This window comes from Monopterus albus, unplaced genomic scaffold (genome assembly GCF_001952655.1).
Source record: "Monopterus albus unplaced genomic scaffold, M_albus_1.0 scaffold140.1, whole genome shotgun sequence".
In the NCBI taxonomy this organism is placed as follows: Eukaryota; Metazoa; Chordata; class Actinopteri; order Synbranchiformes; family Synbranchidae; genus Monopterus; species Monopterus albus.
This window is the reverse complement of record NW_018128020.1, coordinates 180,972-195,307: the sequence shown is the minus strand read 5'-3', so window position 1 is coordinate 195,307 and position 14,336 is coordinate 180,972. Positions and strand designations below refer to the sequence as shown.

The 14,336-nt window shown below is 40.0% G+C and overlaps 3 protein-coding genes across 7 annotated transcripts in view; 2 read left to right on the top strand and 1 right to left on the bottom strand.

Annotated features, from left to right (window-relative positions):
* Positions 1-6,529, bottom strand: part of arel1 (apoptosis resistant E3 ubiquitin protein ligase 1) — an 18,556-nt gene extending 12,027 nt beyond the window's left edge. Inside the window, exons 1-9 of the mRNA XM_020613940.1 lie at positions 5,856-6,529; positions 5,509-5,735; positions 4,933-5,101; positions 3,379-3,599; positions 2,725-2,796; positions 2,218-2,444; positions 1,784-2,021; positions 1,499-1,668; positions 7-187 (exon numbers count right to left, since the gene is read on the bottom strand). Coding sequence (XP_020469596.1) covers positions 7-187; positions 1,499-1,668; positions 1,784-2,021; positions 2,218-2,444; positions 2,725-2,796; positions 3,379-3,599; positions 4,933-5,101; positions 5,509-5,656 — 1,426 coding nt within the window. The 5' untranslated portion in view covers positions 5,657-5,735; positions 5,856-6,529. The remainder of the gene's footprint in view (positions 1-6; positions 188-1,498; positions 1,669-1,783; positions 2,022-2,217; positions 2,445-2,724; positions 2,797-3,378; positions 3,600-4,932; positions 5,102-5,508; positions 5,736-5,855) is intronic.
* Positions 6,530-6,537: 8 nt separating this feature from the next.
* On the top strand, positions 6,538-10,842 carry fcf1 (FCF1 rRNA-processing protein). Of its 3 annotated transcripts, none has more exons than XM_020613922.1 (8): positions 6,538-6,624; positions 7,246-7,310; positions 7,468-7,539; positions 7,626-7,774; positions 7,943-8,015; positions 9,531-9,618; positions 10,405-10,499; positions 10,614-10,842. In XM_020613922.1, exons 2-8 carry the CDS (start codon positions 7,276-7,278, stop codon positions 10,660-10,662), a joined length of 561 nt encoding a protein of 186 aa, XP_020469578.1. In that variant the 5' UTR covers positions 6,538-6,624; positions 7,246-7,275; the 3' UTR covers positions 10,663-10,842. The 3 variants fall into 3 exon arrangements, with proteins under 3 accessions (XP_020469578.1, XP_020469576.1, XP_020469577.1); XM_020613920.1 differs by having other exon boundaries at positions 6,544-6,679; XM_020613921.1 differs by lacking the exon at positions 6,538-6,624 and adding an exon at positions 6,928-6,946.
* A 553-nt stretch (positions 10,843-11,395) lies between these two features.
* The window catches only part of vash1 (vasohibin 1), a 7,769-nt gene continuing 4,828 nt past the window's right edge, over positions 11,396-14,336 (top strand). The window contains exons 1-5 of one of the 3 annotated variants that reach the window (XM_020613889.1): positions 11,396-11,595; positions 12,117-12,367; positions 12,791-12,879; positions 13,283-13,339; positions 13,754-13,828. In XM_020613889.1, coding sequence (XP_020469545.1) covers positions 11,541-11,595; positions 12,117-12,367; positions 12,791-12,879; positions 13,283-13,339; positions 13,754-13,828 — 527 coding nt within the window. In that variant the 5' untranslated portion in view covers positions 11,396-11,540. Of the gene's footprint in view, positions 11,615-11,928; positions 12,368-12,790; positions 12,880-13,282; positions 13,340-13,753; positions 13,829-14,336 lie in introns of all 3 variants that reach the window. The other 2 variants (XM_020613891.1, XM_020613890.1) reach the window with 2 other exon arrangements.

Below are 14,336 nucleotides of genomic sequence, written 5' to 3'. Positions count from 1 at the left end.
GCCCACCGCTGAGAACAATAATGTCAAATTCCCCGTTGCTGAGTGGCTGGTCCTTGTAGGAGATGCGAGCCCTGAAACAGCCAGCCTTCCTCAGGATGAGTCTCAGTAGGACCTGGCACTGCTGTTTGTTGAGTGAAACAGACTTACTGTAATATTCCTCCATACTATCGTCATCCACTGTGCCCAGCTAGAAGAAGAGGAAAACACACATCAACCCCAGCTCAGAATTCTGCAAATGTGAGTGGCTATGCAACTGGAAGCAAAAAAGTATAAAGTACGGTGGGTACGGAAAGTATTCAGACCCCCTTAAATTTTTCACTCTTTGTTATATTGCAGCCATATGCTAAAATCATTTAAGTTCATTTTTTTCCTCATTAATGTACACCCAGCACCCCATATTGACAGAAAAACACAGAATTTTTGACATTTTTGCAGATTTATTAAAAAAGAAAAACTGAAATATCACATGGTCATAAGTATTCAGACCCTTTGCTGTGACACTCATATATTTAACTTAGGTGCTGTCCATTTCTTCTGATCATCCCTGAGATGGTTCTACACCTTCATTTGAGTCCAGCTGTGTTTGATTATACTGATTGGACATGATTAGGAAAGCCACACACCTGTCTAAGACCCTACAGCTCACAGTGCATGTCAGAGCAAATGAGAATCATGAGGTCAAAGGAACTGCCTGAAGAGCTCACAGACAGAATTGTGGCAAGGCACAGATCTGGCAAAGGTTACAAAAAAATTTCTGCTGCACTTAAGATTCCTGATGCTGCCACCACCATGCTTCACTGTTGGGACTGTATTGGACAGGTGATGAGCAGTGCCTGGTTTTCTCCACACATACCACTTAGAATTAAGGCCAAAAAGTTCTATCTTGGTCTCATCAGACCAGAGAATCTTATTTCTCACCATCTTGGAGTCCTTCAGGTGTTTTTTAGCAAACTCCATGCGGGCTTTCATGTGTCTTGCACTGAGGGGAGGCTTCCGTTGGGCCACTCTGCCATAAAGCCCCGACTGGTGGAGGGCTGCAGTGATGGTTGACTTTCTACAACTTTCTCCCATCTCCCGACTGCATCTCTGGAGCTCAGCCACAGTCATCTTTGGGTTCTTCTGTACCTCTCTCACCAAGGCTCTTCTCCCCCAATAGCTCAGTTTGGCCAGACGGCCAGCTCTAGGAAGGGTTCTGGTCATCCCAAACGTCTTCCATTTAAGGATTATGGAGGCCACTGTGCTCTTAGGAAACTTATATACTTATGACCATGTGATATTTCAGTTTTTCTTTTTTAATAAATCTGCAAAAATGTCAAAAATTGTGTTTTTCTGTCAATATGGGGTGCTGGGTGTACATTAATGAGGAAAAAAATGAACTTAAATGATTTTAGCATATGGCTGCAATATAACAAAGAGTGAAAAATGTAATGAATCTAGTCTGAATACTTTCTGTACCCACTGTATAATGGATAAGAGAGAATGGGGTTTGTTGCCTTACAGAGTGCACATGGACACTATAGTTGGCTTCATCTGTGAGAGATGTAGAGTTACTGGTGGGGTTTCCATATTCGTCCCTGGGTTCAATCTGCAAAGTGTGCTGCTGGCCAATAGTTAGCACCAAGGTGGAGAAGTGGTAGGCTATCTTGGTTTTGGATGGGACAACTGTGCCTGTTGTAAACAAAAACAAACAAAAAAACACTTAACCAGCAATACACACTTGCCAAATCAGTAATTAGACATGGAAAAATAGGGGTTGGATCCAAAACACCTACAGTAGTAATACCTGGCTGAAAAATCTTGTAATAAGGGCTGTAGGCCACATTAAGGCCACCCAGCTTGACAGCGACTTCATAGCGTCCAGCTTTGCGCACTGTGAAGGCCACTTTGACTACGTTTGACTCTGGTTCTTGCAGAACCTCCTGTGTAACAGGGATGTCAAGAGCCAGTTCAATGTGGGTGATATTGACTCTCAGTCCCACAGGTCGATGGGCTGGGAAAGGCTGGCCATTCTTATAAAAAAGCTGAGAAGACAGAAGTACAAAACTAGTTTAAATTAAATACAAAGAACACACAGGTCAATTTTACATTTCTGACAACAGTTTTACTAACCAAATATTCTTCTTACTACTGAATGCATAAGCCTAAGAGAGTTAATTAGACTAAAAACAACAGGTACAACACATCTTTTGCTTCAACATATTAGGAATCAGTTATTACCTGGACTCTGAAGCTCATAGTCTGTCCCACTTCCTGGGGTTCCTTCCAGTCCCATGACACCTTGCAAGAACGTGGGTCCAGGTAGTTGCCCCGGACATAGTCGTAGATGCTGCGGTCACCGCGTCGCCCTGGATCCTCATTCTGCAGGAAGCTGACCACTCTTGCTGCAAGCTCACAGAGGAACTTGATGGTAAAGACAAAGGCTATGATGGAAACAGTAATTCCACCTGCCACAAGTAGGGAAGAACCATAAGACATAAGTTGCTGAAACATATGTTTGCAAAAAATGGTTTTGAAACAAGTTGATTCACTGGTTAGTTGAGCAAATATTAAAACAGCGCCAAGATGAAATTTTGACAACGGTTTATGGAACAAAATTTTACAACAAAGCACTGAGGTATGTTTGTAAAATCAGTCATACCACATTTAAAGCATGTGCTTGCAGGAGGAGTAAGAATGAGATAATCTCAGAACCAGCCTAACCCCAACAGCAAACACACAACTCACCAATCACGTAAAACATGAGGTCTCTTATCAAGAAGCACAGCGCCACAGTACAGCCAAATATGAGCGCTCCCGCTGAAAAGACAATTGCACATTCTACCGATCAATAATTAAAACAAGCATAATACTGACTTCCTACTCTGAGCCTAGTAGCTCTGTTTTGATGGTTCTACTTGCTTTTAAGATATTTCATGATTACATTACCCCAGGTTATTCATTGGCAACACTAAATTGTACATGATTTCTATAAACTGAAGTGACAACAAATGCTAATAAATTATGTGATACAAGTGTGTAGTTTTGAACTTGAAAACACCTGGTCAAGAATGCCAATATAACAAAGGATATGGCTGTGTATTAGGAATGGTATAATCTGGCAAATGTAATCAGAATACATTTATCCTGAACATGACTGACTATTGTGTTTTTATGACAAAGAGAAAAAGAAACAGATGTTGAGCTGTACAAAGAGATGAAGCAACAGTGAAATTCTCTATAAAAACACTTGAACATTGAAATGACTTATGTATTGACATTGTGAAATCACTTAGCAGCACAACAGCCTATCTGTGTCTAAATGCCTTTTGGCACCTCACCACCTCTAGATAGAAAACAATACTGAAACCACTCTAAAGCATAAAACAACCAGAGTCTCACCGAATGACCACTTCTCATTCAGATGCCTCTCAGCAAAGCTGTGCACCAGCCGGTTCTCGTAGGCCTGGTCACGACGACTCCTGGAGGTCTGTAGGATCTTGATGCCTGTAGACAGTTTAATGTAGTCTTCGTAGTAGTAGCCCCAGGCAGCGAGAGATAGCTGCAGCTGACTGTCAAACTCAGATAGATCATCCAGATTCATACAGCCCAAGGTTTTCAGCCTGCAGTGGAAAACAAAAGTGAAAGCATAAGAAGTAGGTAACTGACAGGACAGGTAATACTGTGAACCTAGACAGCAGTCAGAGAGTGCAAACCTCTGCCAAGGCACATCAGTTTACCTGTAAATGCCACTAAAAACCTTGTAGATTACCACCAATATGTAATGTTTGTTCCATGGACAATCCCCTACCTCTCCAAAATATTTCATCAAAATCTATTTATAACTTCTTGAGTTATGTTGTGAACAAACCAACAAACAGAAACAAAAACCAAACATCTTTGACGAAGTTAATTACTTTATAAGTACAGCCTTTACAACTCTACCATCTCTGCTAAGTGTTCCTCAAAGTTGATTGAGCAAAACTAAGGACTTAACTGCACACAACAGGCTGCCCCACACACCAAACAGACGCTAGCTTTTGTGAAACTCAATCTTAACTCTTTAGTGGGGTGGCAGCGCGTGTTGCATCTGCTCTTACTAAAACTTTAACACAGGGAATGGTCTGCTGAGGAAAATGCTTTACTAAAGTTTGATCTTCTTTTGATTTTCCAGTATATAAGTGTATTTTTCTATCATTCCCCCGATTACACTAGAAGAAACAAAAGGCTTAAAAGTTAGTCTGCAACTTGAACTTCCCCATTTACAGTATAAAATTTTTAGCCTACAAATAAATGCAACGATCATCTTCCACCACTACAGTTAGCAACTGAATTGAAGCTCAGGCATAACTGTGTGAGTAATACAGGTTCAAAGTGCAGTGAATCACAGGCAGTGATAGTGTGACAGTTATGACCTTCAGAAACATGACACTGCATCCCTTTAGAAATGATTAACTGTTTTCCTTACAAACATACTACTTTGTGTTTGCTAAACACAACTGACTTTTAGAAACATTACAAGTGACTTTGTTCACACAGAGGCAGAATTAACAGGAAACATTTTGATAAAGCAATAAGAACTTAATGTAGCTGATTCTGAGTGAGGGAGAGGATACACAAACATCTGCATTGCTGCAAGGTCTCACACTAGGTCTCAAAAGAATAATTTTACTGCAGTGACCTTCTGCAGCCTCCATAGCTCAGTATCAGCACACTCAGCTAACCATGAATAGAAAGGCTGCTCTCAAGTGGACATAAATAAACAGAGCCTTTGTTAACCAGAATAAGACATGGCCACGACCACATAACCAATTCAAGACATTAAAAAAAGCTATTTTAGGAGAAACATCTACGTTCATCACATGCCAACAAGTAATTGTTTCAGAAAAGCAAGGCTGCTCACAGCTATTTGCCAGATTAGTGTAACTGTTACAGTTAAGACCTTTCATTGCTTACGTATGGTAATAGTGCTCCAGGTTCTGGGAGCAAAGCCACTCCTGGAAGGCAAAGTCTCGGAGCAGCTGGATGTGGGCCTCTGCAATTTCCCTCCAGTGCTCCTGTTCCTTCACCACCTCTTCCAGGCGACTCAGTACACTCAGACTCAGTTCCTCCAGCGTCTGTACATCTGGAAAACACGTGAACAACACGGCAAATCAGCATTAGTAATGCCAAGCATAGGCCTGTGCCAACTGTCTGTGATACTTGTAGCTCATGAGCCAGAATATTTAATGTTTCAGAACCAAATAACAATAATAATGTCAAAGTAATACAATTTTTTAAGCATACCTCAAATCCATTTAAACATGACACTTATCTCTGGCATTTCTGCAGAAACTCAAACAGATACAGGATTAAATAAATGATGCTAACCCAAATGTGTTTAATTTTCTGCAAAAAACAACATATCTTCCAGACATTTAGTTGTCCGTGTCACTTAAGCTACATATGCTTAATACACCTGGCTACAACCATCTACTGAATATCTGTGCTGTATTTTGAACCTCAAATAAAAAAACAACTAACCCCACTGACCTTCAAACAAGTGCCTATATTGATAGAGGCTATGTCCTTGGAGCCATTGCTCAATTTGGCTTTCTTTGCCTTTCTTCCAGCGCACTTCCCAGAAGAAGATCCACAACACTGAGCAGAAGATGAAGGTCAGGAAGAAGCGGCGGTCCATCAGACCATCGTTCAGCCTTCACTCAGACAACTCTAAGCTCAAAGGAACACGGTGATGCACAGGGGTCCAGTCAAGTCTCCTACAATGCAAGACAAAACTGCTTAGTCTCATCACAAACAGATCAAGAATAGGATGAAAGACGAGGCTTTCATTAGACATATTATGAGGAGCCAAAAAGCATGAAAATAAAAAGTGTCACCTTAGAGATAGGATGTCTGATAGGAAATAATATTCCATACAACCCACGGCCCTGACATGTGTATAAACAACTTGGTTAAAAGGTCATAATGCCATCACCAGCCTCTGTTGGCTAGGACAAACGATCAGAGTCAAAGTAACATGGCCGATTACAGTTACACTATAAATCCCATCAGATCCCACGAATCCGGATGATGGAAATGGTACACAATAATGAGCGCCCTAGAGGTGCTAGCTTAGGTGTCAAACGTTATCATTCACTGGCACTGTCATCAACAACCAGAGAGCTAAATGACCTGTCCGAAGAGCTTTAATAAAGTTCACCGGACAGTTGCTTGAATTACGTCTCAAAAAACACAGAAAACTCTGGGAGTGGAACACAAACAGGCTAACTGCAACAGCATCGATTATCGCCAGTATATTGCCAACTTGAGGGCTAAAGCTAGAGGATAACAACTGTTAGCATCAGTCTGGCAACCTGCTACTGCGGCATAAGTTGACTAGCGAAAGACAGCACAATGATAACCGCTAGCCAAGTTAGCCAACAATTTCAGAAAACTCGTCGCCAACCTACGGTGGCTATCATGACGCGTTCACAAGACACAGCTTGCAAGAACACAACGACCCAAAGCAAAACTACAAATGTGGGGGGAAAAAAAGTGTCTTTTAATTTGTGCCTTTACCTTTGTAGCTTGGCCACCGGAAAATGCGCAGTAAAAGTGTCGATTTATGATTGCGTCACCGGTAACTGCATTGGATACACGAGGAAAGTAGGAACAAGTTTCAGTCATCTAATTAGATCTTTGGTATTGTATTTAAAGAATGGTATGTAATCGATAACCACGTTACAGTCACATCATTGTTGTTTTGATAATTAATGTTGTTAGGTTATGTTATTTTGCATATTATTAATTAGGCGCTGAAGCTAAGGCCACTGAGCTAAGTTAGCTAACACAAACAACGTATGCTAAAATGAGTATTCAACTGAATAAAACGTTATAGTTTGCATTCATAAGTGTTAAGCGCTTGCTCTGAGCATTTTCAAAACACAACCGACTCCCCAAAAGCTGCGACCATTAGAGGAAACCAAAAGTATTATTTAACCTCTCAGTATCTAACTAATGAATTTGTTGTAGTAGAAGTTAGAACAATCGATCGACATTTAAGACCCTTGTTTTGTTATATTTTTTAGTTTTGGGACACACGATATTTTGTCCGATCAATAAAGAGCTTGTGACAATGTTCTTTTGGACTTTGCTTCAAACCAGCCACTGTCACAAATACAATAAGTTCTTACCCTCATATGAATTTGTATAGTGTATAACGTTAATGTTGTTTGTGATTAATATATCCTAAGCGATTTCTACGTGTTTTGAATTGTTTTAATTTAGGGAAAGCAGAAAACAAGGAAGTACGCTGCAATGAAGAGAATGATCAGTTTGAAAGATCAAAGATTGTGAGTACTGGTTTGTTTTTAATATTTGTACTTTTTGTCTAGCTGCTTCACTGCCATTAAGTATATTAGTCCATCTAACATATTTAATCCAGTAGAATGAAGTAATTTCATGTGTTACGGGATTTTAAAGCTGTATAATACCCTGTTTGTTTTGTAGGAAAGAAAAAGACCGTGCTAAAGCAAAAGAGAAAAAGAAGGAAGATCCTTCAGCACTTAAGGAGAGAGAAGTGTAAGTTGACCACACAAACGTTTAAATTGAACGCTAGTAGTGTCTGATGGCTCAGGGACTTGTTTTCTCTGAATTTGTTTGTGCAGGCCAAAGTACCCATCATGCTTGTTCTTCCAGTACAATACCCAGCTTGGTCCGCCATACCACATTCTGGTTGACACCAATTTCATCAACTTCTCCATCAAGGCCAAATTAGACATTGTTCAGTCTATGATGGATTGCCTGTATGCCAAATGTAAGTATTATTGCCCATTGCTAAGTATTGACAAGTATAATAATATATTCATATTTATTATATACAGTATCAAAATGTTTCACTAATTTAAATAAATTATGTCAAATCATTCTAAATTTAAAAAGTAATTTGACTTTTTTTTCTCCCCATAATTTTATCCAATCCCAGGTATCCCATATATCACGGATTGTGTGATGGCTGAGATTGAAAAGCTTGGAATGAAGTACAGAGTTGCACTCAGGTACAAGATACTGGAGATGAAATGTTAGAATGGGAACATCAACCTATCAACCTACCACACTGCAGCAACATGACACCCACCAAAGCAGACATGTTTGCACATTCCACTCTCGAATGCTGGCTTTTTCTTCGTTTTCTTCTTTTTTGTGTGTTTTTTACTTTTTCTGCAGTGCACAAATGTCATGCACTGCTTACATACAACAGACAGGCATTGCTGGATATCGCCAACTCACAAAGCCACTGGGAATTTACTGGTTTCATACCACCGGAGCTACAACTCATTGTCCGCTCCTGCAACAACAACAACAAGGACTACAACCACCGTCACCCTCAGGGAGCACCTGGCACAAGCGAACAGGCTGAAATCAGGAGAGCAACCCGGAGATGGAGACGCAAATGGGGCAGACGAGGAGGACTCCATGCTAGGCTAAAAGCTCGCGCTAGTCCACCGCCATTACCAAACCTCTTCCTAGCTAATACAGCTCCGCCTTCAACACAGTTGTCCCCCACAAACTCACCCACAAAGTGGCGGACGACGCGACAGTGATAGGTCGCATCACTGGCGGGGACGAAGCAGCCTACAGGAGGGAGGTGGCCGGCCTGCTGTCATGGTGCAAGGACAATAATCTCAGCCTCAACACCGACAAGAGGAAGGAGATGATAGTGGACCTGAGAAAGGAGAGGAGATCTCATCTCATCACTGTTCATCCGGGGGCTCGAAGTGGAGAGGGTGAGCAGCTTCAAATACCTGGGCGTCCACATCAGCGAGGACCTCACTTGGACACTTAATACCACACAGCTGGTCAAGAAGGCCCAATGGCGGCTGTACTTCCTGGGTAGGTTTGTGCTGTCGCCTAGGATCCTTTGCAACTTCTACAGCTGCATCATTGAGAGCATCTTGACCAGCTGCATCACTGTCTAGTATGGCAGCACTACTGCTGTGCACTATGGACCGCAAGCGCTTGCAGAGAGTGGTAAAGACTGCGGAGAAGATCACCAGGACTCCACTGCCCTCTCTGCAGAGCATTTACCACCACAGGGTGTGTAGGAAAGTTTCCCTCTGCCATCAGACTCCTAAACAGCTGAGGAGTTTATTACCAGGAAATACGTCATGTACTGTTTACATTCTCAGTTTGCACATACATAATTGCACATTGACTGTTGACTGCTACACATGCGGCTCCCATGCAGCATACATTCTCTTATTATATTCTAATATATTTTTATCATATTGCTGCATTTGCTGCTTAAAGTGCCTTAGATTTTACTTATTTATCTACTTCATATTTCATTTGTATTTTGTGGCATTCATGTGGACGGCAATGTAAGAATTTCATTGTACAGGGAAACACATTTCCTAACTGTGCATATGACAAAATAAACACTTTGAACTTTGAACTTGCAAGGAACTGGAGGCCTTAGACATACCACAGATGTCGATGTTTATAAACACTTTGACCTTGATTCCAACGTTGGTTTTTCATTATTACAATATTTGCTTGTTTTGTTTTCGTAGGATAGCAAAGGATCCAAGGTTTGAGCGCCTTCCATGCACACACAAGGGGACATACGCTGATGACTGTCTAGTGCAAAGGGTAACACAGGTAACATACAGTGGTTGCCGTACATACATTGTAAATGTTCACTTCATACCATAATAGCATGCATATAGTTCATGCAGAATAAAAGCAACAGAACATATTGATAACACTGAACTAACAGTTACCTGAAATGCTGTATTAGCAGCACACTAACCCCTGATGGCAGCCTAGCATACTAACAGAAAAGAAATTCATGAATAATACTGTAGTGTATAATATGTAAATATAAAATACTACAATATATTCTGTATAGAAAAAGTAAAAATCACATTATGAAAGATGTGCATTATAGTTGCATTTCCAGATATGATTGAATGTAGCCCCTGGTCAGTTTTTACTGTAAGCAGTTGTGAAACTGAAAACGGTGTCGGATAACAAATACAAACATAGTGATTGCAAATTAGGAAAAAAGTAACAAGGTTTTGTGAAGATGTTGTAAATGGTATAGTAACAAGGAAATTGGATTCACAAATGTGGCGATAAGGCATCACATCTAGTTAGTTACATTCTTCCTTGCATCAGGAAAAAAAAAACCTGTTTTGAAAGTGAAAAAGTGAAATACAAACACTAATTGTAAATAAACAGTTACTTACCTATACTTTTGTGTTAGCAAAACATTAGGCTCAGACATCTATCTAGTGTAAGGGTTAGGGTTAGGTTTAGTTAGCAGTAAACTGCTAGAGTCTGAATAGCCATACTGTCATTATAGTGGGTAAATGTATGTCATGTAACACTGTGTAGTTTTGGTACCAAAGAACAGATATCAATTACATATGTATATTTTCACAGCACAAGTGTTACATCCTGGCGACTGTGGACAGAGATCTAAAGAGAAGGGTCAGGAAGATCCCCGGAGTTCCCATCATGTACATCTCAAACCACAGGTGACACTATTCCAGATTGGGTTTAAATGATGTGGCAGCATTTTGTGTGTTTTGCAGAAATTGCCCAGCTTCATCAAAATGCAGTTATACTGACTTGTTTATTTATTCATACAGGTACAATATTGAAAGGATGCCTGATGACTATGGTGCACCAAGATTTTAATATTTCTCCACCTGAGCTGGACCTGTAAATAGACAGAAGATTCCTCTTTAATATTACTTTCCTTTTGGGTATATCAGTTACTGCATATCGGTTATTGTTAGGCCTTGAAGTTTGATTTGCAGAGGATGGCTTGTGTGTTACCCTGAGAATGAATAAATGAATTGTTTTAATGCAAAGTGACTTTGGCCTCCTTTTTCAAACACGCCAAATGTGAAGAAGCACATTTGCTATAGGGGCAAAGATTTACCTTGGGGAAGATGATTTAGAATAATCATAGGTTCATTTTTTTACACAGTTCTGTAGCCTATTAAAGCTTCTGTATTATTAATCATATTTTGAAGTTCTAAATGTAACTACAGTGGAAATTAATTGTATTACTTCTTTTTGTGCTCTATAATACAATTAATTGAAATGGAAAATATGAGTAAGTCTATGTAAATTTGAACTAAAATAGCTTGAAAAAAATAATCACTAAGTCGACTGACACGCATTATGGAATTTAAACTACATTCTCACTCTTTGTTATCACATGTAAGTGATCAAAACATCTATTTTTTAGACCTGCATATCCTATGAAATAAATCATTTTCTTAATCCCTCCACTACACCGCCAAACACTACACTGTTTGTGCGTTTTGATCCTATAATTTAAAGCTCCTAAACAGATTTACACTTTACGAAGAGCACCTGAATGCAACACTTGTCACAGCTGAGATCAACCGCGCATGCGCAGCACTGGGAGTGTCTGAGCAACTCGTTGGACGTGAATCTAACCCGCATTCAATGAAGCCAAAAAGAGCATCTGCAGGAACAATGAACCGGCGCCCGGTGGATTTTGCGAAGGAAACCATTTAGTGAAACGGACATGAACTGGATGTATGAGGAATGTCGTGTTAAGGATGTACAGGAGCAGTGGTTTACTGGACAGCTGTGGTACGAATGACCTCTAACGGTAGTGGGAATTATTCAGTTCTAATACTTTGTCTGCAGTCATTCCTCTTGTAGACTGTGATAGCGTTCCACTGTAATGATGGGCATTCTCTGTATAGTCACTAAAAATAGGCGACAAATTTTATTGTTAAAATCACCTTAGTGTCTTAATTTATTTATATAGGATAAATGAATAGCTGATTATTGAGTGGCCTGTAGTCTACTATATTTTTTTTACCAAAGTGCTGAGTAGCTGGTTTACAGAAATTTTTTATTTAACAAAAAACTTTTAAAATTTTTTGTAATTGACTTCTTAAATCACTGGTTCACATTCAGCTGCTTCAACCACAGAGGTTACAGCAGATAGTCTTCACATTCAGTGCTTTGACTTTACCTGGAGACATTGGTAGTAAAAACTGCTGGACCTCATGAGTTGGCCATCTGCTGAGGCAACCTACATAAACCTGCAAGCAGATTAAACAGTGGAAGGGTCTGAGGCATCAGTCAGGATATTTCTGTGCCAGGGCTGTGTCAGCTTCCTGGTGGAGGAGGGATGCTGAGGGCCACTGTCAGCTCAATGGAGGAGAGGGACGAGGAGCAGGAGGACGAAGGTGAAGAAGAGTTGAGAGATGGAGGGGTGCCTTTATACGTGAACAGAGGAGGCCTCCCGGTGGACAAGGAGACTTGGGAGAGGATGTGGCGTCATGTGGCTCGAATCCATCCCAATGGTGAAGCTCTGGCGAAGGACATCCGGGATGCCACTGACCTGCCCAAGGTAAATATTTAGCTGAAAATAGTAAATAATATTTGGTTGATCAGCTGCAGCTGATTATTTATGATGGAAATAAGTTCCACATTATCCATGTGAACCTTACATGTGCATGACTAAACAATTTAGACCCATGTGTTAACTCACAGACTGTAAAAACAGAAAGTCATGTGCTTTTCAGTCCACTCTAAAATGATTATTTTCCTGATTAATTCTTTGAGTTTAATACATCTTGCCCAGTCAACCCTGCACACAGATGTTTAAGATAGAAAAGAATAGTGCCTTTTATTCATTTCTCATGAGACCAGTTAAGATAGCTAAACTGAATAGAGAAGAGCACAGAGTTCAAATAAGACTTCATTCTCCAGCTGCAGTGAATATTGGTATTGGGTCATGGTAATGCAGTTGTTTGGATGCTTTGTCTGACAGATTCCAATACCAAGTGTGCCTACATACCAACCTACCACCACTATCCCACAGCGCCTGGAAGCCATACAGAAATACATCAGGGAATTGCAGTATCCTTTGACTAAGCTGGTATAACTGGTCGGTTAGGACCAAAACAACAATTACTGCATCTATGTGAATATTTTTGAGAATATGTAGATAGAAAGACACTGATCTTACCAATATGGATGTAAGGGTACACACTACTAGTATAATACTTACCTTTTGACCCACTGTTTTGGCAGACTGTGATAAATATGGGCCAAACTTTGAAAACTAGACCAGCATAGATAATCTATAATAAGTAAAAGCTTTCCAGTCAGAGTAGAAATTCATCCATAATTAACCAATAACCTATGATTATCACAAAGCGCTTTAAGCAGTTCTTTCTTCTCCTCACTGAATGCAGCACATGTTCCCCCAAGGCAGGTTGACATCACTCTGTTATGGTATGACCCTAACTTTATCTTGCAGGTACAATCATACGGGGACACAGTTTTTTGAAATTAAGAAGAGCCGGCCTCTAACTGCGTAAGCAAACGTTCCTTTAATCAAAGACAGATCATCAGTGTTAGACATAGGTTTATGGCAACAGCAGTGTTTGTTGATTTCATATGATGTAGCATGTCCTTATGCATGTAGAAAAGCTGTATGTGTTGTTCAGCCCAGGATTCTGATGTTTTTAAATACATAAATACAAATACTTTTTTTCTTCTTTTTTTTTACAGAGGCCTTAATTCTCTTCCAGAGGAACACACTTTCCCTGGCCTCTCTTTATTCAATTTAGTAGCACAGATTTGATTTCCCTGGCTCATGGAAAATGTTTTTGTTTTTTCTGGATGAAATCAGTAGCACTGTATTCATGTCATGTGCACTACAGTCGCCAATGTCTTATAACAGAATTACATGAAAAGTGTTACTCTGCTGTTCAATTACTCTGCACAGGTTGATGGACATCGCTAAGGAGATGACACGGGAGGCTCTGCCAATCAAATGTCTGGAGGCAGTAATCCTGGGGATGTATCTTTACAGCAGCAGGTCATGTTGCATAATACTTTCTGGCAATATTTCAAATCCCATTATTTAGCATTTATAACAAATAAACAGTCACAAGAAAAAGTAATGGCACTGTTTGCAGTTTCCTGGTTTTCTGTATAAAATATGATGGAATGTGATCTGATCTTCACCAAAGTCACAAATCAAGGTCAAAAGTCAAAGTGTTTATTTGTCATATGCACAGTTAGGAAATGTGTTTCCCTGTACAATGAAATTCTTACTTTGCCGTCCACATGAATGCCACAAAATACAAATGAAATATGAAGTAGATAAATAAGTAACACAAAATCTAAGGCACTTTAAGCAGCAAATGCAGAGATATAATAAAAATATAAAAGAATATAATAAAAGAATGTATGCTACATAGGAGCAGCATGTGCAGCAGTCAACAGTCAATGTGCAGTTATGTATGTGCAAAGTGAGAATGTAGACAGTACAGGTCGACAGTACATGACGTATTTCCTGGTAATAA